Below are 24,931 nucleotides of genomic sequence, written 5' to 3' on the forward strand. Positions count from 1 at the left end.
GAGACTGATACATTATGGCACAATTGAATGTAATGGACTTCTCTAGTAGTAGCAATGCAGTGATCCTGAGCAACTCGGAGGGATCTATGAGAAAGAACCCTATCCACATTCAGAGGAAACACTACGGGAGTAGAAACACCAAAGAAAAACAACTGCTTGATGGCATGGGTCGAGGGGATATGATTGGGGATGTAGACTCTGAATGAACATCCCAGTGCAAATACCAACAATAAGGAAATGGGTTCTGATCAAGGACACATGCAATACCCAGTGGAACTGCGCGTCCACTATGGGAGAGGTGGGGGGAGGGGAGGGAGGAATAGAAAATGATTTTTGTAACCAAGGAATCATGTTTGAAATTGACCAAATAAAAAAATGTCAAAAAAAAGAATACGTGTATATATATGATAGTTCCTAATGATTTTATTTCTCTGGTTTCATGAGTGGGGGTGCATTTTAAGTTTTTAGTTAGGTTTAATTATTTAGGCCAAGAATATAAAGATTGTATATGTGTATGTGTGTGTGTATGTTTTATAGATTTTATATGGCAGTTAAGATATTTTGAAATATTCTCTTCCCTTTTTTTCTGTAGGAAATAGTTGACAAAGAGGGACGTAACAAAGTGTTGAGTTTTACAATCCCATCTTTATCCAAGCCATCAATATATCATGAAGTAAGTGACATTGATCCAATTGAATGCAGTGGGCCTGGCTTGTTAAGTTTTCCATTTCATTGTTGTTTCTTGGTAGGCAGGAAGAGGGTAGGGAAGAAAAGAGGAACTTACTGCAATAGATATGTTAGGAATGCATTTGTGTTTGTGCTTGGCCCAGAATTAAATGCTATCTAAGTGTAAGTGTCCTCTTTTCTGGCCTTCTTCTCCCAGTCTCTTCTGTGTGTCTATCCAATCATCACTTTGTTGCTTATTTTTTTTTTTACTATTTAAAAAAATTTACATTTAGAAACAATTTTAATGAGTAACTCTTTTTCTTAAACCCTTACCTTCTGTCTTAGAATTGTTACTAACAATTGCTGTAAAATCTAGGCAATTAGGATTAAATGACTTGTCTAGAGCCACACAGCTAGGTCAGATTGGAACCTAAGACTTCCTACTTGATAGGTGGCCAAAGATCGGGCTAAGAGAAATAGAGTTGGGATCTGGAGGGTCAGAAAACAGACTTACATGCAGACACAAAGGTCCTCATGCTGATCAGTGACAAAGTTTAATGATTTGGGCTACATTTTTATAGAGAAAATAACAGAGGCTAAGGGATTAGGTAAGCCTTTTGCAGGGACAATGGTTAGTAATGATTTTCAATATAGAGGCAACAAATTTAGATTACCTCAGTGGCTCTAAACAGAGTTTTCTATAGGATCATAAATCACAGGTAAATATGTAACCATCTAGTCCAGATTCTCAGGGAAATGTTTGTTTCAGGGGGTAGAACAGGGAAGCCAATTGTTGTCCAAGTACAGCAGGGAGGGGTGGAAAGGAGGGATTTGGGGGCCTCATGTGGGGAGTGCTTCTGGTCAGACCATGGCTTTGATTTTATTGGGGCCTACTCTCACTACTGGTGGCTACATCTGCTCCTTTTTTATATAAATTAAACAAATAAAGGCAAGGTAAGTGAGTGTATGATTTGTATGAATTGTGTAAGGCCAGAAAGCTAAATTCCAATTCTATTTGCTTGGAAATGGAGCTTTTGAAATTTCATTTTTTTACTAGGGCCTTTTCCAGTGTGTCTCGTAATATGCTATGTGTGCTGTCCTTAGTGTTTTGTCATAGACAAATATTTCTCCACAGCTTTAGCCTAATAGAAGGGGAAATACACTTTGAAAACTTACGTTTGATACAGAAATAATTATACCTAATATCAGAATACAAGGCTATACATCATTTCAAGTTATATTTTCAAGGTAGCTGAACCACAACAATAGTAATAATTGGGCTGGAATTAAGAGTTAAGATTGATCAGTTTTAGGCTTGCCCGCCTCTAGGGATTGTTCTGCCACATGAACTGTTCTTTTGGCTTGTCCCCAAATCATGGGCTTTGGTGACTCAGGTCTTTGGAGTGGTCCTCGGGGTTTTTCATATTTGACTGTTCCCAAAAGGTTCTCTGCTGTGGGTATTCATTTCCTGTGTAAATAAAAACAAAACCTCAACCCCCATATTATAATTCTGGGTTTTTTTTTTGTTCAGTGATTATCCAAATGAATTAACTTACAGGAGATTCATTGTAACTCCAATTGAAACAAAAACTTGGGGTAGGGTACAGTTTCTCAAGTAGGTAGTGAAACATACTTGATTGCTATACACATTCCTATTTCTGGGGCTTCAACTATTATTTCACTTTGCTTTGATTATAACAATTTGCTTTGAAAGGAAAAAGCAGGGAAAGGATTATAACACTGTTTGACTTTAGGTAAGAGTCAGGGTTATTCTTTCCTTTTAAATGGTGGATACAGTACAATGATCTATCTGACAACAGTGCCTGAATTCAAAAATCAAAAATAATATTAGTTGCAATCCCAAAAGCTTTTACCTTAAATAGTAAATCTCACCAATTGCAGCTTGGAGCTGAAAATTTTCTAATAGTTACATATACAATGAAAAGATTTGATTTTACTAGTCATGATAACCAATTTTTCTTTCCAATAATTTTCCAGTTTTTTCTAAGTTTCAATACTCACTACAATGCTTAAACTATTTGGCAATTCTTCCCAATTTATACAGGAAAAGGGTTAACAATTTTTTGGGGAGTTAAATTTCCACAACATTATCTTGACTAATGATGGCTGGTACAGGAACTAATCAGTTACTTGGAATAGTCAACATTATCCTAATCCATAACATAATATCTTCTGTACACTGTCATAACCAATTTACCTTAAACTTTTAGGTTACAGTACAAATCATATATCATTGTAAGTAAACACGATCAATTTCTAACAAATTGCTTTTTTAAACATAGGTTTGCATTTCTACATATATTTTTAGTTTCAGAATCATTTGCATAAGGTACATGTTTCAGTAACACTCAATATATAACAATTTTGTCAAAAATCTAATACTTGTGACTGCTTAAGTTGCAGTATTATTTTCCATACCAGATCAAAATTCAATGAGGCTGTTAATTAACACCTTAGGTTTTACATTTACTGTGAGGAAGGGGTTAATAGGTTTATAGAAAGTTTAAATCTTTTGCAAGATTATTTTTAAAAGGGTTCTGATTGTGATTTATCTTGGCTTTATATCCTAGTAGGTGTATGTTCCTTGGGAAATGAAGAAAAATCTTTTTATTACTAGTAACCTTGTTTTTCTAAAATCCTCTTTTGCTATTTAGATTATTGTATCCGTAAAATCTGCATGTATTAACCTTGATATTAAATTACTGCCAATGTATATTGATTTAAAACTTCAGAACTTTGAAATAGATACCCCAAAATATTTTTACATAATTGATAAAATTTCACCAATAATGTTCTGATCTAACATTTGTTGCATGTATTTTGCACTAGATTTTTCACTCCTTGTCTCCCCTTTACCCTTATAAACAGAGAAGACGTCATTACACTTTATTGCCTATAATCAACAATCTTATTCCAAGTCCTATATGATTTCTGGGCTGGTCAAATTTTTCTAGTCAAATGCATTATTCATTTACTCTGTTTGCACATCACATTTGTACATCTATCCTTATCTAATTCAGGTGAAAAAAATAAAATTTCTTTACAGGTAGCTATCTACATGCCTTGTTCTTACAGAGTCTGCCGCTCTATCCACTGACCCTCTTAGCTGCCCTGCCTAATTAATGAATGCACAGACAATCTCATGTCACTTTGCTGCTCAGAAATGTCCAATGGCTTCTTCACTTCAGGCTTTACATAATATTGTTCCAGTTGTGCCTCCAACTTTAGCTTACACTTATCCCAAATATATTCTCCATCTCAATCAAACCAAATTGCCTATCACTCACTTCATGAAGAGTCCATTTATTTTTTTGGCTTCTGTGTCTTTGATCTCACTATTCTTTATGCTTAGAATTTTGATTCCACTGTCCTCATCTACTGAAAACTAACTTGCCTATCAAGACCCAGGCGGAATGCTGCTTCCATAAAGAGTTCTCTTGCTTCTTTCTCTCTTCTCCTTTCCACTGGAAGTCATCTCTTTCCAAAAAGCTGGAGGACTCAACAAAGGGAAATTCTATTTTGGATCTGATTTTCATCAATCTGGAGGAATTACTTGTTGGAGGTAGAAATGCTAGAAACTCTGGAAGAATATGACCACTCCTTTTTAGAACTTTTAATAGAATTGGAAAGGAAATTTGAGAATAGACTGACATACAAACTGAATTTGGAGAAAGCGGATCTCAAAGTGTTCAGAGAAAAGTTTAAAATTTTCCAGGGAAAGTCAGTGTAGGGATGAATAGGAAGTTCTCAAGAATTAAATTCTGAAGACCTAAAAATAAGAAACCATTTGATTGAGGAAGAAAGGTTAAGTTTTAGTTATATAAAGAAACTACAATTATATAAAAAATGTTCTAAATCACTCTTGGTTAGAGAAATACAAATTAAAACAACTTTGAAGTGCCACCTCAAACCTATCAGATTAGTCAATATGACAGTAAAGGAAAATGATAAATGTTGGAGAGGTACCAATGTATTTTTTGTGGAGTTGGGAACTGATCCAACCATTCTGGAGGGCAATTTGGCACTGTGCCCAAGAGGCTGTAAACTGTGCATATCCCTTGATCCTATGATATACCACTACTAGGTCTGTATCCCAAAGAGATTAAAAAAATGAGAAAGGACCTAATTGTACAAAAATACTTACAGCAGTTCTTTTCATGGTGGCAAAGAATTGGAAATTGAGGGGATATCAGAATGGCTGAAGAAATTGTGGTATATGGTGGTGATGGAATACTATTGTGCAATAAGAAATAATGAGCAAGATGATTTCAGAAAAAGTTGGAAAACCCTACATGAACTGATGCAGAGAGAAATAAGCAGAACCAGAAGAACATTGTACACAGAAACAGCAATATTATACATTGATTAGCTGTGAAAGACTTCATTTACGCTCAACAATACAATAGTCTAGGACAGTTCTGAAGGATTTATACCAAAGAATGCTATCCACCTCCAGAGAAAGAACTGTTGCAGTTGGAATTGTAAAAGAGGAGGAAAATGGAGAGAGACTCTCCTCTCTTACTAATGGAGAGAGGTGAACAGGGTTTAACCCACTGGATGGAGGTATTTCTCCAGGGAGAAGTTGAAAGGGAGAAGTGAAGGAAAAGGATGAGAAGGAAAGCTGAAAAGTCTGAGGAAATATGGCTGTGTCTCTCCTTCCTCAAGGTTGACTGACCTTAGAGCTTTGTATTACTCAGAGAGAGAGAAAGAGAGATGGGAGGAATCTATCTACCTCTCTTCCCAAGGATATACCACAAATTATATCCTTGAGTCTTGAGTGTGGGTTCAACTGCTGGGAAAGATGTATCCCAGACAGTCCTTTCAAGGGCAAGGGTTTTTGTTGTTGAACCCTTCCCTATAAATCCTGTGACAAGTTGGATTCTTGCTTGTCACAGATGAAACAAGTCTTGGTCTTGTTCCCTATTCACTCGACCTCTATCTTCTCATGAAAACCCCAACCAAACTCAAACTGACATAAACCAAAATGTATTTGAAAAGATGGGGAATGAGGCGTTGAGGGGACAAAGCAGTAGGATGGAGAGATAGGGATGCCCTAATAAACTATATTTTACAATAATTGGTTTTCAAAGGTCCTTGGCTAGGGGCACATTTGTGCCTCAAGCCTTTTTCCCAACACCCAGTTTCTTATTTTCTTACACTACACTAACTTAAAGTAATATCTCTATAAATCTATGCAAGGAAAAGCAAAAAGGGGGAGTCCCAAAAGGGAGAAGGCAGATTGGTTCTGGCCAAAGAATCCAACTGACTCCCTCTCAGTCTTGAGTAGCTGCAATCAAGTGTGTGTGTGTGGGGGGGGGGGGGTTGTTGTGAAGGATTTCTGGTTGAAAACGGGTCCTCAGCAAGGAGGAAATCAGGATCTTTCTCCCTCCTGTGGTTTCAGATATCCTCTGACCCTCAGAAGAAAGCTCCTTTCAGTCTCCTTCCAAAGCTGGAAGTCCAGCACTTGCTCAGAATCCTCTCTCAGCTCTCTGTTCTCAGCTGACTCTTCACTGCCCCCAGACTAGTTTGTCCATCAGACTACAGGATCCTATTAGGGTCTCTTCTCAATCCTTGCAGAATGCAGATCAGAACAGACTATTTTTCACCTTAGTCTGTGGGGGTTTTTTTTTTGGAAGAGTGTTGGTTTTATATGAGTATTCTCTTACAACAGTGACTAAAATGGAAATATGTTTTGCATGATAATGCATATCTATAATCTAGATCAAATTACTTGCCATCTCCAGGAGAGGGGAAGAAAGGAAGGAAAGGAGACAATTTGGATCTTATATGTTTGGAAAATGTATGTTTAAAATTATTATTACATGTAATTGAGAAAATAAAATATTAAAAAAATAATAAACTACTATAAGTGCCCAGAAAACTCACAACCAACTTAAATTTTAAAGAGATGGACAGAATATGGTAGAATCTTGTATGAATGCCATCAGGAGGACAAAGATTCAAATGAATGGGGGTTGGGGAGGAAAGCTAAGGATACTCTCCCCCCCAAAAAAGTTTATTGGAAAAATAAGAACCTTTCCAAAAGACAGAAGGGTTAAAACAGTGATCATTGAACAGAACTCCTCAATTCCTACATTGCTACTGTTTTTGTTTTTTTCTGCCACTGGAAAAGATGCCAATTATATTACTTTTCCTTAATGTCATATTTTACAAGAGTGTTTGTTGTGGATGCTTTATTCAAATATGTTTTTTCTTTAGCCTTCCAGTATTGGTTCCATGGCTCTGACAGAGAGTGCTTTATTCCATCATGGTTTATCAAAAGTTGTTTACAGTGGACCTCATCCTCAAAGGGAGACATTAACAGCTCAGAATCGGTAAGATTGAGAAATATGATTTGTTACATAATATTCAAAGAATCGTTTTACATTAAATTTACAGTTTGTAATATATTATGTGCTATGAATTTGAACAGATGACTAATTATGTCAGGGAAAATTCATCCTAAATAATTTGATTGTTCTCTTGTTAGAGAATTTATCTGGACAATATTAAACCTAAATGGTTAAATCCTTGTTCACTATCTCTTAAGAAAATTAGCACTAATTTTAAGAGTTTCAATGTAGTTGTATTTGTTACATTATTTTATTCCTTCCCTTTACTTTTGAACATAGACTTAAAGCACTATGTAAATACTATTATAGTTATTAAGGTTTTGTGAATTCTTTTTTGTTTTCTCTCTAGGTTTGAAGTGTTCACATTCCTTTTATTGTGTTACAATGCTGCCTTAACCTACATGCCTAATATTTCTCTTCAGTCACTATGTCGAATTTGTTCAAGGTAAATTAAAAACTGAATTAGGAGCTTTTACTTGATATCATTAAACTAACTTGTTATATTGTTAGTGATAACTTCTTTGCTCTGCTTTTTCCAACACTTTAAAAATTAAAAGTTGCAAAAAAGAAGAATACATTTAGCTAAATAAAGGAAACATACCAAATATATAAAAGGGTTGGTAGGGCTTAGCATAGTGCCTGGCTTACAGTAGGTTTTTAATAACTTCATTTGATTGAATAATTTTCATATTCTCTTAGTAATGAGAGATCCATATCTCTGTGCAGTAGATAAGTTAGAATGGTGAGCAGTGGCTGGTTGGTTTATTTTTGTAAACTCTGCCAGTTAGAAAGATAGGAGGTGAAAGTAGACAGGATGCCTTCGGGAACTTCATAGTGCTAATTGTGCTAGGCTCTTCCTAAATGCTTGTTGACTCATCTTGACCTAGAATTATTGAAAGTACACAAATGAAGTGTTTGAGATGAAAATGGTTATTGGAAAGTCTTTTGGAGACAGTGGAGTGTTGGGAGCTAGCCAGAGGAAAAAAGCAGAGGACAAAAAATGGGAGGACCAGAGGAGAAGACAGAGCCAAGAAAAGCCAAAGACTCCTGCGAGAATTTGATTGTATTCTTAGATTCATATCTTAATTGGATGATTCCTCGATTAAAATTTAATTAGGTTTCTTGTTCTTGAAGGTGATATTGCATTATATGCTTTACCTTTCTCTACCAAATATGTGGATCAGTACAGTTTCATCAGCACAGGAATTCCCTCTAGCAGTTACTTTAACACAGTAATTAAGACGAGCCATTTGTCTGTGGCTCTGAGAGGCTATGACTTGTTCAAGATCACAGGGCAGGTTTTGAACTCAGTTCTTTTGACTTCAAATCCTTTATCCCTTTGTTATGCTATGCTGAGGAAAGAAGATCATCAGACCGACTCAACATTGTGTGAGGCTCCCTTCATCTGCTTTTTTGACTTTTAGAGATTGAGGTGATCCAGTCTTGTCCAACCTGTACCCCAAACCTAAACCCTTGGCTGTAGTGCCCTGTACATTTTCCTCCCTGTTCCTTACTCATCTCTATCCTGTTCCTTTACCTTTCCCCTACTTAAAATGCTTTCCTGAAGGCACTGATAAGTGCTATTTTGATCTCCATCAATCTTTGACAAATTTGCCCCATTCGTTTGTGAGGTTGCTTGGGGCTGTGCTGCCTATAATGATCCTCTGATTTGTTCTGAGAAACAACCCAGCTTCTGCTTTGAATAGCTACAATCTCTAAGGAGTCTTGGATTCAGAATCAGGCCACTTTCACATTAACTCATGGCCAAGGAGATCTTTTGGATGGGTTCTGCTGTTTTTTCTGCAGATCCAGGGAGATGGCACTGAGCATTGGGCTTGGCCTGTGGGTCTTTGTGGGCTCAGGACACAGCAGGCATGAGGAAAGGCTGGTAGTCTGGAATTGAGAGGACTCACTTAATGAAAGATGGGGAGAAACAGAAAGATAAAATCTCACTAACTCCCATAGGGGTCAGCTGGGCAGGAGCTACTTGGAGATGGGGCAAGGAAGCAAAGCGATAGACAGGCTGCTTCTGCTTTGAAGCATTTGTGACTCAGTGAGTTCCATTTCTTATCTATATCACAAAGGGACTGAATATATTTAAAAACAAAAAACCTCTTACCTTCTGTCTCAATTGATTCTAAGGCAGAAGAGCAGTCAGGGCTAGGCAGTGACTTGCCCAGGGTCATCCAGCTAGGAAGAGCCTGAAGCCATATTTGAACCCAGGACCCTCATTTCTAGGCCTGGCTTTCTATCCAGTGAATTATCTAGCTGTCCCTTCCCCCTTAAAACATTTTGTTTTTAATGCTTACCTTCTCTCTTAGAATTAATACTAAATATTGGCTCTAAGGTAAAAGAGATGTATCTTAATTATAAATGAATGTGTCAAATATATAAATAGAAAACTCATGTTGACCGATATCTTTGCTAGTTTTCCCTAAGAACTGTGGAGCTGATGACAGTGAGGGCCAGAAGAGCCCATTCTTCTCTAGAGGCACAAATGATGCCCCAAATCCCTCCTTGGAGTGCTGGCAAGACTACTTGCTAGTCTTTCCAAAGGCTTCATTTCCCTCCATGATTTCAGGATTTCTTTTGAGACCTCTATGTGGGAATTTAATGCAGAAATCAAGAGGTCCTGATGCTCATGCTCTTTGTGAGAACAGGTTTTAATGTTGGTGTTGAAGTGGAGGATCCTGGGACTCCAGAGCAGGATGAGTGGGCCTGAGGGGCCAAACAGACTTCTAGGAAAAGCCCCAAGAAAGGATGGGATGCCAAGAAGAAATGATAGAATTTTGAATAACTAGAAGAGAGAAACCCAAGGAGCTAATGTTCATGTCATGATGGCTTCAATAAGCAAAATGTCATTTAAAGAAAAGAGCTAACCTTGATTTTGATGTATTTTTTTGAGAAACACAAACATCAAAGTGTGTCTCCCATAGTTTGCTAAGCACAGTATTAGCTAGACTATGTCAACAGGCCTCATGGCTGCATTCAGAAGGAAGAAGTTTTTAGACAGTCTACACATTTCTACTAATCTAATTCATCTGAATGAACACCAAAGGCTAAGGAAATGGAAATATGTGAAGCCTTAAGGATTCTACTGTGTCCTTGAAATACTAATCATCCTAGTAATGGAGCCAGGAAGACATCCATTGCCATTCTTTTCCTCCTCCTTCTCCTTTCTTCTTCATTTTCATCTCTTCCTCCTTCTGGAGGAGCTGGCTAGGAAACGTTCCTAGTCTGGAGAACTCTTTTATGTGGGCTTCATGAGAACCCCCATTGCCTAGTTCTCTACTGAGAGTAAATCATGTGATAAGAGGCAGGACCTAGCATGGAACTGAAGGAGTTGACTTTGCCAAGAGAGGGCACTTGGAACCTTCAGACTCTGCTGATTGATGGGAAGTGAGCAAGTCACGGCCCAGCCAATCCTTTCATTTTGGGTCATTGATATGGATCACCATTCAGCTGACTTGTAGAGTCAGGAGTGTTTATCATTAAATCATCAAAATGGGCTGGTTCCCCTACAACATGGTCATATGGCCTGGACTGGCGCATATACAAACCCATGTTGGTACATATACTTTCATGTTTATGTATGTGTATATATCTATTCCATTCATCTAAGAAAAAACTTTTTTGGAGAAAGTCATACATTTTAAATTTCTGGTGGAAATGTACTAAGCAAATTAACTTACAAATGTTAAGGAGTGCATTAATTAATTGATCAAATTTATTAACGTAATATTTAATTTTTTTCCAGAATCTGCATTTGTGGTTTTCCTCAACAACGTCTGAGAACATACCAAGAGATTAATTACAAGATCCCAGTTTCTGCAGAATTCATGGTGCAAATGTTAACAGGAATTTATTTTGCCTTGTAAGTTTATCACATGTATAAACTATCCGACTTTTGATCTTTTGGAGAGAATGTCATCAGTTAATGTACTCCGTGGTAAATTAGATTACAGTACTAGGATAGAATAACCTCTTTCAATTACTCTTAGATTTACAAGTTAGGTATTTTTGTGTAAAAGAAATGGAATTAAGCTCTTGACAAAGCTTGCTTCAGAAAAGTTTTTTAGAATGGTTGAAAGATTCTGTATGTCACCAAGGAACAGATTATAACAGCATTAATATATCTTATAAATAGAGGAGAATTTTAAGCAAAGTCTAAGTCTTGCTTCATTCATTCATTTGCGGATCAAATAGGACTTAGTAAGACTTAGGTGAATGCCCATACAATTCTTTTCTTCTCTTTTATCCCTTTTTCACTTTACATGTTTTCTGAAAAATTGCATTCCTTTTTAGAAAGTTCTCTTGCTTCATGATCTTTAGACTGGCTTTCCAAAGCCTCTCTGATTATATGAGAAACTAGGAACTTAAATATTTTAGCGTACTTATAGAAAGTTGTTTGTCATGATTATATAAAACAAGTGAATTTCCAATTGGTTGGAATTTATCTAGCACAGTAATGCTTAATAAATGTTTGTTGAGCAAAAGGATATTTAGCTAGCAGGAAGAAGTCAGATAGTGGGCCCTTAATCTGACAGTGAAAGTGAAGATTTTATTCTTCACTCCATTCCTTTCATCCTGTTGTACCTAGGAAGATCTGTCATCTCTAGAATCACAATTAAGTCTGCAGAGGGCTTTAGGAAAACATTGCTTTTAGGTTTTCAGAAAAGTCTTCATTGATTTACTGAGAGTAATATTTACTTGGGCTTAGAAAGGAGAAAAAATGAAACTGCCCTATTTCTGGGACTTGAGAGGACAGCATATCTTATTTACATATTTCATATGGTCTGTAGAAGTGTCTTCTGATCCTCCCCAATAATCTCACCTTACATGAGAGCTGTATGCTGAGACCATTCACTTGTTGGAGACGAGACATTCATACACCTGGGACAAGAGACTGAAAACTTAGACCTCTTTTACATCACTTGTACACAAACGTTACCTATGTCAGACAGTCGAGTATTTATTGAGCACCTACTATTTCCGTATTTGACGTAGGGAGTGGAGTTTTCTGGTATCAACATGTGCAATTACTGTAAAAATCATCTTCACAAGTGGTCCTTGTGATATACTCCCCTCCCCACGGATTACCCCCTCTTTGGTGCTCTGCCTCATCTGACCCTGGACTGTTGACAATTAACGTTCCCTCCTTGCGGACTGCTGTTCTTGGGCACTGCCCCATGGCTGACTTTTCATTAGCGTCCCTTTGCAGCCACAAACCAACTTCTGCACACAACATGTGGAGTGCTACCAGCATATTTCACATAAAAAAATTCCAACCCAAGGGATCCGGCCACTTCATAACTCCAGTGTAAAGGAAAGGTCAGAAACAATTCTCAGTCAAACAGGAAACGATGCCCATTTTTATATACCACAGATTGTTGAATGTTTGAAGTATTTTTGGATTCATGATTTGTCAGGCAGTCAACAAGAACTTATCAAGGGCCTGTTATGTGCCAGGCCCTGGGCTAAGCACCCAGTGATACCAAGAAAGGCAAAAATACAGTCCCTGAGCTGAGGGAGCACACACTGCCTACCTAATGGGGAGACAACATGCAAACAGCTCAGAATGATAAGCTGTGCTTATAACAGGATAAAGGGGAACTACTCAGCATTGAGGGAAGGTGTTAGGCTTCTTGGAGAAAGTGGAATTGTAACTGTGCCTTGAAGGAAACGAGGGAAGCCAGGAAGCAGAGATATGGAAGCAGAGAATTCCTGGAATTCAAAATTTTAAAGAAAAATATGTTCAACTCTAATGCAAATATTAACAACATGGCAATGGGTTCGAATCAAGAACACATGTGATACCCAGTGGAATCACATGTCGGCTACGGGGGGGTGGGAGGGAGGAAAAGAAAATTATCTTTGTCTTTAATGAATAATGCATGGAAATGATCAAATAAAATACTACAAAATTAAAAAAAAAAAAGAAAAATATGTTCAGCACCAATATTTCCTTACAAAATCCATATCTTCAACTTGCTGAACCAATTGGGCTCCCTGGAAGAGTTTAGGGAGAAACCATTCTAGAAGGAGCTGCCATTTCTGTGCCAGTTACATGGATGCATTCTGATACAGATTTCATTGACTGAGGCCACATCATCCTTTGCATTTCCTTATGGCCTCCCTGACCCACCACACAGAATATCTCTAATCCCCAAATGAGGATTAGAGAATTTTTAAAAGTCTTTTTATTCAAACTCTTCCTCTTCTAAGTAGCTGCCAAATTGCCCTCCCTAAAGCCCAGCCCTAGCCACCTCATGCTCCTGTGCAGAAGCTTAATTGGCTCCCTCTAGGATCTAATCTACAGTCTCAAGTTGGGTATTTAAAGCCCTTTCCATTCTGTCTCCAGCATCCCTTTCCAGGCTCATTGCCCATTATGTTTCTCATACTTTGCTTTCTAGTCCATCTGGCCCATTTGCTGCCCCCCAGCACAACCTTCCATCTAGCATTACCAAACTTTGACTTAGAAGGGCCTTTCTTTCTCCCCCTGTTTCTTTGACCCCTCAAATACCACTTCCTCCAGGAGGCCTTTCATGATTCCTTACTTCTTATATATTGGTGCCACTGCTGTACTTCCCTGCCACTTTGGAAATTCCTTTGTGTTTGCTTTCCTATGTCTGTCTGTATTGTTTTAATATCCAACAGAATGGAAGCCTTGTAAGTCTTCCATTTTATCCCTGATGGCTAGCACAGTTCATGAGACCTGATCACTGCTTAGTGAACATTTGTTGAATGAATGAAGCTATCTGCATAAATCTATCTTTTGGGTGAAAATCTGAATGGATCAGTTGTAAAGATCATTTTAGTGTTATGACTTAAAATCTAAACTTAATTTGGTCCCCAGGGAAAATCCCAAATAATAAAATACCCAAGTCAGCTGGAAATTTTATGGTGATTTCATTGAAATAGTGGAAGAGATTAAGAAGGAAGAAGGAAAGGTCTAGTACCAAGTGGGAAGATTAGGAGATCTAGAAAGTAAGGTTTTGAGTGTGAAGGAGGAAAGAATCAGCCTGACCTCCAAAAGGGTTCAGCCAAGATGCCCGAACCTGAAACAGCTCAAGGGCAAACTCACTGCCAAACCCAGACAAATATCTGCTACCACTTCAAGATGTTGGAATGCCTAGCACGCTGCCATCCAGAGTCTCCTCTCCAGGGAAAGAGAGAGAAGGGAAGAAGTGACGTGCCTTATATAGACAGTTTTACATCTCTTTCCTGCATCTCATCTGTACCAATGATAGCTTAGCTTGACTTAGGACAGCCCAAGGGTCTGCCAGCTGTTTCTGCACATGTCTGTTGAAGGCCATCTCCTCAGATAATTAAATCTTTGAGTATGGTACAGACATTCCTGATCTTGTTAAACTAAGTAGGGTAGAGAAATGTAGAGTTCCCAAGACTTGATTCTTTTAAACCAAATATCTCCATCATTACTATTCAGGAAATAAATAAATCAGATATTCTAAAGTACTGTAGCATCATGTACTTCAGAACCACTTTATCAGAATCCTTAGGAATAACAAGGGCACATTAGTTGTAGATTCCCAGTAAAGACTGGGGGAATTGTGTGGTAGTTAAGCCACACAGTGTTTTGGTTCTGGAATGTATAGCATGTTACAGTTTGGACTGTACATCTGTACAACTGAAGTTGTTCTTGTTTGCCTGACTTCCATTCTATAAATAGAAAAATGTTCTTTAGAAGAAAAAAAAATTATTACTATTCACAAGCCTCAACATATTAGAAAGGAATTCAAAGATTTAAAACTATTTCAGAGAATGGATTGGAGAGACAGTGTGCTTACTATTACAGTTAGCTATTGCTCTCATAGAAAATAAATGTAATGTCTAATTATGATGTTGTCTGACTATATAGAATGAATGAAGAAAGTTATACCCTTTGGATTTAATTTTTGTAGTTATAATGGAGAGTGGGATCTGGCTCAGATGGCACTGGAAGATGTCCTGTACAGAGCCCAGTTGGAATTGTATCCTGAACCATTGCTGGTACGTGCTGCATGACTCATTCTGGGCCGCCTGTACCCTGGGATTTTTCAACTTTTGAATTAGGATAAGCAGCGAAGCTGACATTCCCAGTGTATGAAACCGACTCTGAATTCTCAGTAATCTAGCACCTTGTCTTGCTGGGCAATGAAATGTTATACATGAAAAGGAACTCCGTAATCATTAAAGGATTCTCAGACCATCATTACCCTTCTGGCTCTGGAATAAGTCTTTGCGTTTTGTACATATGTGCGGGTAGAGAGTCCACAAGTTTTGACTTGCTTAGTTGCCATCTCAATGAACATACCAGGACTTTGTCTGCTCATGTTTTCTGGAGAGTCTATGGATGTATTCATTTAGGCCTTTCCTTAAAAGGGAAACGGGATTTAAAACTTGATACGTATTTATTGATTTGATGTTGATCATTTTAAGTCATATCTTTCCTCCTTAGGTTGCTAATGCAATAAAGACTTCATTGCCTACGATTGCCATGACATCTGCTAAGGATGGTAAAAGATGCATTCAGGTTGAAATTACACCATCTTCATTGAAAATATCCAGAAATGCAGTAACCAGCCTGTCAATAAGAGGGCATAGATGGAAAAGACATGGTGAGAAATATGTGCTCTAACAAGATGATTGTTAATTGCAAAATATTTTAAAAAACCAGATTCTCTTATTTTATATCATTACTTCTGAGAGTTCAGTATGTAAGTAAATGGTACTTTAATGGCCTGGAAAGTGTTAATGACCCTCTAAGGTTCTATGTAATTTGTTATCAAAGCATGCCTTAGGCACTAGGGAGAGCTCACCTGCTTTGTGCATACTGCATATATGTTTTGCATAGCATGCTAGTGAATGAAAATTAGCTTTGATTTATTTTTCAAACATTTTTATTTCAAATGGAAGAAGTGTAATTCAAATGGAAAACTGTAATTGCACTCATTTGTTATTTTTGGCTTTTGTGCTTCTGTGAATGACTACACACCGAATGTTGCTTAATAATGGTTCTGATTGCTAAATTACTGCACCAGCAGGTAGGCGGATGGGTTGAGACAGAATAGCAGTGGTTTTAAGGTTTTTTCTTTTTCCTGGTTGAGGAATATCACAATATAACAGCAGCTTCAAGCCTTTCTATTTCTTTGGAATGAGATTTTTCTTTGTGAAATCCATCATTGTTTCAACAGTTTCATTATTTTATATTTTGCTGGCCTTTGCCACAGTTTTTCTTAGTGCTTTCTCCTCTACCTCCCTTCTCTTTCCTAACTTCTGTCCTTAGTGTTTCCTTTTCTTCTTCATCTTTTTCCTCTTCATCATCCTCTCTCTCTCTCTCTTTGTCCTTTTTTTAAAGGGTGATCCTACATTGGGGGGTGGGGGGAAATAGCACCTTCCTAGGGAGCAGCTTCTAATATGCAAGGGCTTATTTGGGGGCAGAAGAAATGAAACCAAACCCATTTGCTAATCCTCTTTTGATTGACCAAGATAGTATTGGTAGCCCCTGTTTTTGTTGGTGAATCTGGTTTTAGCTGCCACTTTATTCTCTGGGACTAAGGGAAAATAAGCAAAGGAGACAAATGAGACTATTCCAGGAAACAGGAAATAAGGAGTTACCCTCTGGGGTGAGTGAGGAGGTGGACGGTGCTGAGTGGAGAAAACTGGGCAGCTTTGGTTAAATGACTATTGGAGTAAAGAAATTTTCTCTTTTCAAAGAATTCTTCCACAATTTCAGCGGATGCCCTGGATTTTTTAGACACTTCAAGAAAGATACAAAAATGGTGATATTTCCCCATTTGGTGGTTTAAGACAAACAAGCCTTATGTGACTATCCTAAAACCAGAGTAGTCTCTTTTAGTGATAACTCAGATACTTCCGTGCAAGTATTTGCCATCTTAAAAAACAATGTTACTGTCTTAGACACAGAGAGGGGTGAGGAAAAGATAGAAAGCCACTTGCTGCAAGTGAGAGCATGTTGCAGCTTGATTGGCTTGTTACTGTAATCATTGATAAGCAGAGCTGTGCGTTTTGTCTAATCTGTGCCAGGGATGACGAGTTGCCCAATACTAAATCCACGGGTGTCTCACTCTCCAGCAGATCAGCTGGAAATTCTACCAGAGAAACTAGCCTTGCCTTTCTAATTGGTCGTCTTGACAAGATGAACAGAGAGAGAATCACACCGCAGTGGAAACTTTCCAACGTATTAGAAATGAAAACTAGAGTCTCGGTGTTGAAAGAGACCTCAGAAGTCATCTCGTCCAATGCTTACCATTCCTGACATATGCTCAGCTGGCCCATGTTTGGACTTTCTCTAATGACAGGGAACTCTCTACCTTCCTAGACAGCTCTGTTCCATTGTTGGGCAGGCAGATGTGACTGTGTTTTCCCCCCCACATTCCATCCCTTTAGGCATTTTAAAACTAGTTTTTCTCTTCTTTTAGGTTTCTCTTAGCCACGAAATTTTCTCTCCTCTAGGCTAAACATTCCCTTCATTAAAAAAAAACAAATTAACCAGAAAATGTAAACCTAGATATATTTTTGAAAAAATACACTACAGTAAATGATCATCAAAGTTCACAAAATGTATTATTTGCAAGAATAATCCTAAACTTTTTCAAAAGAGAAGAGATTGCTCTGTGATCATCTTTCTATTTATATTTTTTTGGCATGTCATCAGATCCAAATAGATCCTCTTTAAGGCCAGCAGATGTCTTATCATCATTGGCAATTCTTGGGGGATGGGGCTCCTTCTTATGCTGTGACCTTCCTGTTGCTATTGTTTGATTATTCCTTATAACCAAAGCACAAAAGCTGATTCAGTCTTATTGATAAAGATCAATGAGGATGAACATTGTGTTTAGGCAAGGAGACTTCAGGCCCATTAAGTGGATCCAGAGTCCCGGTTTGCCCACTGCTATCAACCCAAGGCTTGGCACTTCTGCTTCATCAATGAATTCTTGCTTGACCTTAAGGTCCAGTTCCTTCCCTTCAATCCCCTTGCCCAGTGTGTCCAGGGTCCCCTCTTCTAATTCCTGCTTTCTTTGGCTAAAGACTTATTTCCTTTTTCTGATATGTTCCCCAAGTTCTGTCAAACTAGAAAAGTTGACCCTTCCATGGTCTTAATCTTTGTGGTCTGAAGGATCCACCTGTGATGACTGGTGCTGTCAGAAAGTAAGGAATCCCCTCTCTGCATTTCCTTCCCATCTTTCTTCTTTTCCTCCCAGGCGGCCACTTTTCTTCTTCTTTTCATTTCTCATTTTGTTTCTTCTTCTCCTTCCCTCTCTGCTTCTCCTATTCTCATAGACTCTACCCAGTCCTCCATATTTTTTGATATAAGGCAAAAAGTGGGCAATCCTGGTTTGGGAGATAGCAGCCAAAAGGGAAGGGGGGGTAGGTAGCAAGAAGAAAGGAAAAAGAGAGAAGAGGACATTTGATTTCCCTCTGACAGGGAACTTCCTCTCCATGGAAACAGACAGTGGATAGAGTGCCAGGCCCAGAATTGGGAAGACCTGGGTTCAAATTTGACCTCAAATAATTCCTAACTGTGTGATCCTGGGCAAATCACTTAATTCCCATTGCCTAGTCCTTGCTGCTCTTCTGTCTTAGAATTGATACTAAGATATAAGGTGAAGGTTTTGAAAAGGAAAAAAAAAACAAAAAACAGGCCAAAAAAGATTTGTCAAACATTTGGGTCCATTTATTACTTTAGACCATTTTCAATATCTGAAAAAAAAAGCCATTTATTATTATTGTTTCTGAAGATGTTTTACAATCTTAGCCTTCCAAACTATAGAGAAGATAGGAAGTGCTAGATGCTTAAGATTGCTTTTTTAACTCCTTCTTTGGGTAGTTTTTATCTGTTATTCATGTCTCTGCATTTTTCTTTCCTAACATTATCTTTGGTCTAATTCCATTCTTTGCCTGGATGTGTCTTCCCCCTCACATTTTAGTGCCAATTGCCAAGCAGGGTCATTAGATGCAGTGAGTACTGTCTGACCAAATAGATATGTGGGTATTTGTGTGTGTGGCTCTGATTGTCCTTACAAACACTCTCTTAACACGAACTGAAGTTTGCTGTTATGTGTGTTCCTTTTCAGACCATAATGCAATAAAAATTACATTCCTAGACTTTAGGGGAAATTTTGTATCTCAAACATGTTTACATCAATAAAAATGAAGTGCAGATTAGTGAATTGGGCATGCATCTTAAAAAATCTAGAAAGGAACAAATTAAAAATTAAATATCAGGGGCAGCTAGCTAGCTCTATGAAAAAGAGAGCCAGTTTGGGAAATGGCTAGTCCTTGATTCAAATTTGGTCTCAGACACTTCCTAGCTGTGTGACCCTGAGCAAGTCATTTAACCTCAATTTCCTAGCCCTTACCACTCTTCTATTCCAGAACCAATACTTGGTATTGATTCTAAGACGGAAGGTAAGGGTTAAAAAAGATTAAATACCAAATTGGAAATCCTGAAAATCAAAGGAGAGATTAATAAAATTGAAAGTAAGAAAACCAGTGAACTAATAATAAATAAGACAAGGAACTGTTTTTTAAAAAAATAAAAATAGATAAATAATTGGTTAATTTGATTTTTTTAAAAGGTGAAAACAAAATTTCCAATATAAAAGATGAAAAAGTTGAAATTACAACCAATGAAGAAGAAATTAAAGCAATTATTGGGAGTTATTTTACCCAACTATATGCCAATAAATCTGACAATTTAAGTGAAAAAGAAGAATATTTATAAAAATATAAGGTGCCCAGATTAACAAAAGTGGAAATATAATGCTTAAATAGTCACGTCACAAAAAAAGGAAATTGAGCCAACTATCAAAGAATTCTCTAAGAAAAGGTCCTAGGGCCAGAGGAATTCACAAATGACTTCTACCAAACATTCAAAGGACAATTAACTACAATACTACATAAACTATTTGGAAAAATTAGGGGAAGAAGGAATTCTTCTAAATTCCTTTTATGACACAAATAGGAGCTAAACCAGGGGAAAACACTATATTCCAATCTTCCTAATAAATATACATGCAAAAATTTTAAATAAAATACTAGCAAGGAGATTACAGCTTTGTATGTATCACAAAGATCATACACCATAACCAGGTGGGTTTTAAATCAGAAATGTAGGAATGGTTCAGTATTACGGAAACTATCAGCATAATTGACCATATCTGTAACAAAAGCAACAGAAACATAGGAAGCAAGGAATTCCTTATCACCACTATTTAATATTGTGCTAGAAATTTTTTTATAACTAGTACAATATTAAATAGTTATAGTAGTAAGAGCAGAAAAAGACATTGAAGAAATTAGGCAATGAGGAAACAAAGTTATCACTCTTTGCAGATGACATGACGGCATACATAGAGAATCCCAGAGAATCAACCAAAAAACTAATAGAAGCAATTAACAACTTTGGAAAAGCTGCAGGATATAAAGCAAACCCACATAAATCATCAGCATAACAATTATCGAACAGAATAAGGTCAGAAAAACGTGGAAAAATTTATATGAGCTGCTGTTGAGGATGTGTTTCTGTGTGTGTGTGTGTGTGTGTGTTCATTTCATTGTGATCCCTTTTGGGGACTGGGAGCCATGTGACAGGAAATTTAATTAGTCATCAGAATTTTTCACTTTTCAACCAATGTTGTTTGGACAAATTGTTCAATCCTATATTTCAAAACTTTTCTTTTTATTTTGAATCTTTGAGAAGTTATTTAAAACTTAACAATTCAGTTTCAGTGCAGTTGTTTTTGGAGTATCATTAGAATGTGGAAGGCCCACTTTTCCCCTCTAAATGACAGTTTAAGAACTATATTGATTACCAACTTTTCGGTTTGTGTTCTTTCTTCAAAGGGTTGGGGGAAGGAAGAAACACTAGGTAAGGAAGAAACCCAGCCCAGCTGTTTCCAAGGCTAGCTTCTCAGACCAGCTCTAGGTGGGAAGGAGACTGGAAGGGAGAAAGGGAGAATATGAAGATGAGGAAGGGATGAGAGAAGGGGATGGAAGTATTAAGCATGGTAATATTTGGTGCTTTAGGCTAGAATAAAGAAGAGGAGTCCCAGATGTTCCCCCAAAGCCTTTTTTCTCACTTAACTTTTTTCTCTGAATCCTGATGGTATCCTCATTTGTCTTCTGTCCCCTTCACAATCCCAGCTCTTCTCTCCTACTCATTTCCATGGTCTCTGTCTGGCTTTCCCTTTCTCTCACCTTCTTAAGTCTGTTCCCCATGCTGGGAATGCTCTGTCTTCCTTGTCTTTTAAAATATTTTCAAAAAATAGTTCATTGTCAAAATTATAGATTACTTTAGTTAATGTAGTTTTACAAATGATGGGTGTTTCTTTTTTCTAGATTTCTCTCCAGTCAAAAAGAATCACATAGTACATTAGATGGGAGCCCACTTAACCTTATTCACTCTTTTTCATAATTGTATGCTTATGTCAGTATTGAGGTTATGGTGTGTCAGTCCCTCTGGGTATAGATTCCATTTCTTTGGCTTTACTTGGGTTGTTTACAGCACAGTTATCCCTGTGAGGATGAGTATGAATAAGGTTTTTAGAATCAAGTCTCATTTTGAAACCATTAAGGGAGAGCTCACTTTTTAAAGCGATCTTAAGGTTTATAAGATGAATTTATAAGATGAAAAAAAGATCTTTAATGCACCTCTTTGGATAACTTTAGATTTTTATACATTGCATTTACTTAAAGTAGGACAAACATAATGATTATATAGCCAATACCATGAATGGCAATAGGCTCGTCATTTGATGGTAATTATCTATTGGGTAAGAAGTATGTTTGCAGTTCTGAAGGATGGTCCTATCAATGTGATTACCTAATATTTGTTAGAATGCAAAGCTTAGTGACTTTTCAGAATCCGTTTTTACCCGTTATCTCATTTTTTAGGAAGTGAGCAACATGTTTGCATGAGAACATAAGCCAATACAGGATTTATCTAGAAGAAGTGTAGTATGAGTCCAGGAGCAGAATTCACTACAGGGGCAGGGAGTTAGTTGGAACAAAGACACATTTTCAAATTCTTGGATATTGGAATTGAGCCCTGCCCTTAGAAAGTTATACTAAATGCAGGAGGTTGGTTTTTAAGAGTGAAGAGAATGGATGTTTAGGCTTAGAGAACCTCAGGAGCACAAACGACAGCTTCAGGTAGGGAAAAGCCACTGGAAGGTAAGAAATATACTTTTTGTGTGTTCAGATTTGACAGTACAATCTAAGCCCTCTCAAATTCGCAGATACTTAATCTCCTAGAATAGTGGAAGTTAAGAGAAACTAACCAAACAACTTGAATCAAATGGAAGACACAGGCTCTCAAAAGGGTTACAAGCCCCAGCCTCCTGCATACTGACAAATGAGACAGTTAACTGTTAGCAGTAACAAGAAATAGTATGGCAAAGAAAGCATCTTTATTAAGGAAGTGAACACTTCTAAATGTGAAAAAGTACAGATGGATAAGAGCCTAGAAATGTAAAAGGACCCTTATGGAGTCAGAGTCTGTTGGGTTTGTATTGAGAACTGGCATAGGCAGCAAAAAGAGACTCCAGAAGAGAATTTGTTGGGGGAAGGCATTGGAATTATGATATTATAGCGTTAACTTCCAAACAGCTAATGAAAAAGCTGATAACTTTGTCCCTGGCCACCTGGGACAACTGAGAAGCAAGGGTGATGTCCTAGAGCTTCCTAAGGCAGCCTTCTGCTCGACAAAGATGCTTTCTCTAATATGTAACAGCATATTTGAATTCTCTTTACCTGGGACTGATATTGTTAAATACTCTTCAGGATATTGATCTGGACTACAATCATCCTTTTTTCCCCCCACAATTTTACTTAAATTTGCAAAGCTAAAATTTTTAGACTAACAAGCAGTGGTCAAACTGGACACTTGTGTAAAGTTATTCTGAGAAAATCTGAACATGTTCGGTAAGTGTTTTGTGGTTTGATAAAACTATAATGGCTGCTATGGTTTATTGACAAAATCAAGTAGAATTATTTGTATCAAATATATCCCCAAATAAGCTTAGAAATATTATTTAAGAGACCAATAGTTAAAAGAAGAGCAAGTTCTAGTGAATAAAGACTAATTGTCTTTTAGTGCCTCAGTTTTACACACACACACACACACACACACACACACACACACACACACACAATTTAAAAACTATTAGGGGATAGAATTATAGATGGATTCCTTTCCATTAGACTCTGTGTCAGCCCCGTTCCCTGAATCCATTGGCCCCTAGCCCTAGGTCGGCCCTTCAGTCTGATCCACCCTGCAATGCCTTTTGCTGGAAAGCTACCATCAGATTCCACTTTGTCCAAGCAGGTGGTGACTGTGACCCTGGCATGGGCAGTCTTTGAAACATGGATGGGCATCTAAAATTTAACTGGCACAATGTAACTTTTTTGATTAAAGTTTTATATCAGTTTCTTTCTAGATAAGAATGTAAAGAGCATATCTTCTATGAAAAGACACTTGTCTACTGGCAGTCCAGATCTTGTAGGCGTGTAAAACAAACTCAGGACTGCTCAAAAGACTAAAAGCTCACTACGTTTTGACCTAAGAAAATGTATTAAGGGATTAGGGCATGTTCACTCTCCAAGGCAGTGGGCTCATGCACAGTAACTGGGACCAACCAGCAGCATCTCCCGGCATCCCGAGGCGTTGCCATAGTGCCCCCTAGATCTGCTGGTACAGTCATTTCCCATCCTGGCTGCCTCAGTTCCCTTTCCTCTATAGAGTGATAAGGACATTACTCCTTGTTATAATGTTACAATGGAAAGTTAAGTAGATCAGGATGTTAAGGTATTGCTCTGGAAAGATAGTGCTGAGTGATTGTTAACAACATGGTTGTTTAAATTGATCTGAAATGGTAGATACTATGCTACCATTTCAGCATACAAAAATGAGAATCAAATTAAGCTAAACCATCACCTAAAATCTCTAAAGACCAATCGACTTTTAGTTAGCAAAAGAGCTCACTGTGAGGAGGGAGCCTGTTCTTTTGAAAAATAACTGAATTATTCTCAAATAAATTGTTCAGGGATTAATGAGGAGTCACCACTGACCATCTCCTGTCTCTTGGTAATCTTATGGTTGTTGTATTACTGCCCTTCTGGTTCTCTTCCTACCCCATGATTCCTTCAGTGTTTTCTCTTTCTCCCACGCACTCACATAGAGATATTTCCTCAGGGTTCTTTGCCTTTGCCTTCCTCTTTCTGTTCTCTCTTCCCTTAATGATGCTATTCATTCTCATGACTTCAGCCAGCTCTTTTCAAGTTTTTTGTCTCAAAATCCCTCAGCTCTCTTAAAAATTATTGAAAAAGAGCTTTTGCTATAGTTTAATATAGCTATGAATGTTATATTAAAAATTTTAATGTCTTGGTATCATTATTAAAATAGTTTGGCTTTCACAAGTTCTCTGGACTACACTTTGAGAATTTCTGATTTAAGACTACCAGTTCTCTAACTCTCCTAAATCAGAAGCTTCAGCCTCTCAAGCTCTCTTTTTTTACCTTTTTCCATATATCCAATTGCCTTGCTGGACATATCTGCCTAGATGTTCTGTTATCAATCACCTCAAACTCAACAGGTCCAAAATTATTTTAACATTTCCCCAGAACCTGTCCCACCTCTTAATATCTCTTTTTATTCTCATGAAAAGCCATTCTCTTGGTCTTGTAGGATCAAAACCCTAGTTATCTTTGGTTATTTTCTTCTACTTTAGCTTTTCTCCCTAGAGGCTCTTCTAGAATCTCCTAACTCTTTATTCCTCTTCCCATTGTCCTTGTTCAGCCTTTCAATTCACCTTCTTCCCCTCATTATTGCAACGGCCTCACCCCTGGTGTCCTCAGTTCTGATCTTT

The 24,931-nt window shown here is 37.6% G+C and overlaps 1 protein-coding gene across 6 annotated transcripts in view; it reads left to right on the forward strand.

Moving 5' to 3' along the window:
* HYCC1 (hyccin PI4KA lipid kinase complex subunit 1) overlaps positions 1-24,931 on the forward strand; it is a 127,883-nt gene that overhangs the window by 86,433 nt on the left and 16,519 nt on the right. For all 6 annotated transcript variants that reach the window (XM_056800506.1, XM_007505380.3, XM_056800503.1 and 3 more), the window contains 6 exons: positions 593-673; positions 6,907-7,022; positions 7,390-7,485; positions 10,798-10,914; positions 14,963-15,050; positions 15,499-15,658. In XM_056800506.1, coding sequence (XP_056656484.1) covers positions 593-673; positions 6,907-7,022; positions 7,390-7,485; positions 10,798-10,914; positions 14,963-15,050; positions 15,499-15,658 — 658 coding nt within the window. The remainder of the gene's footprint in view (positions 1-592; positions 674-6,906; positions 7,023-7,389; positions 7,486-10,797; positions 10,915-14,962; positions 15,051-15,498; positions 15,659-24,931) is intronic.

This window comes from Monodelphis domestica, chromosome 5 (genome assembly GCF_027887165.1).
Source record: "Monodelphis domestica isolate mMonDom1 chromosome 5, mMonDom1.pri, whole genome shotgun sequence".
Lineage (NCBI taxonomy): Eukaryota > Metazoa > Chordata > Mammalia > Didelphimorphia > Didelphidae > Monodelphis > Monodelphis domestica.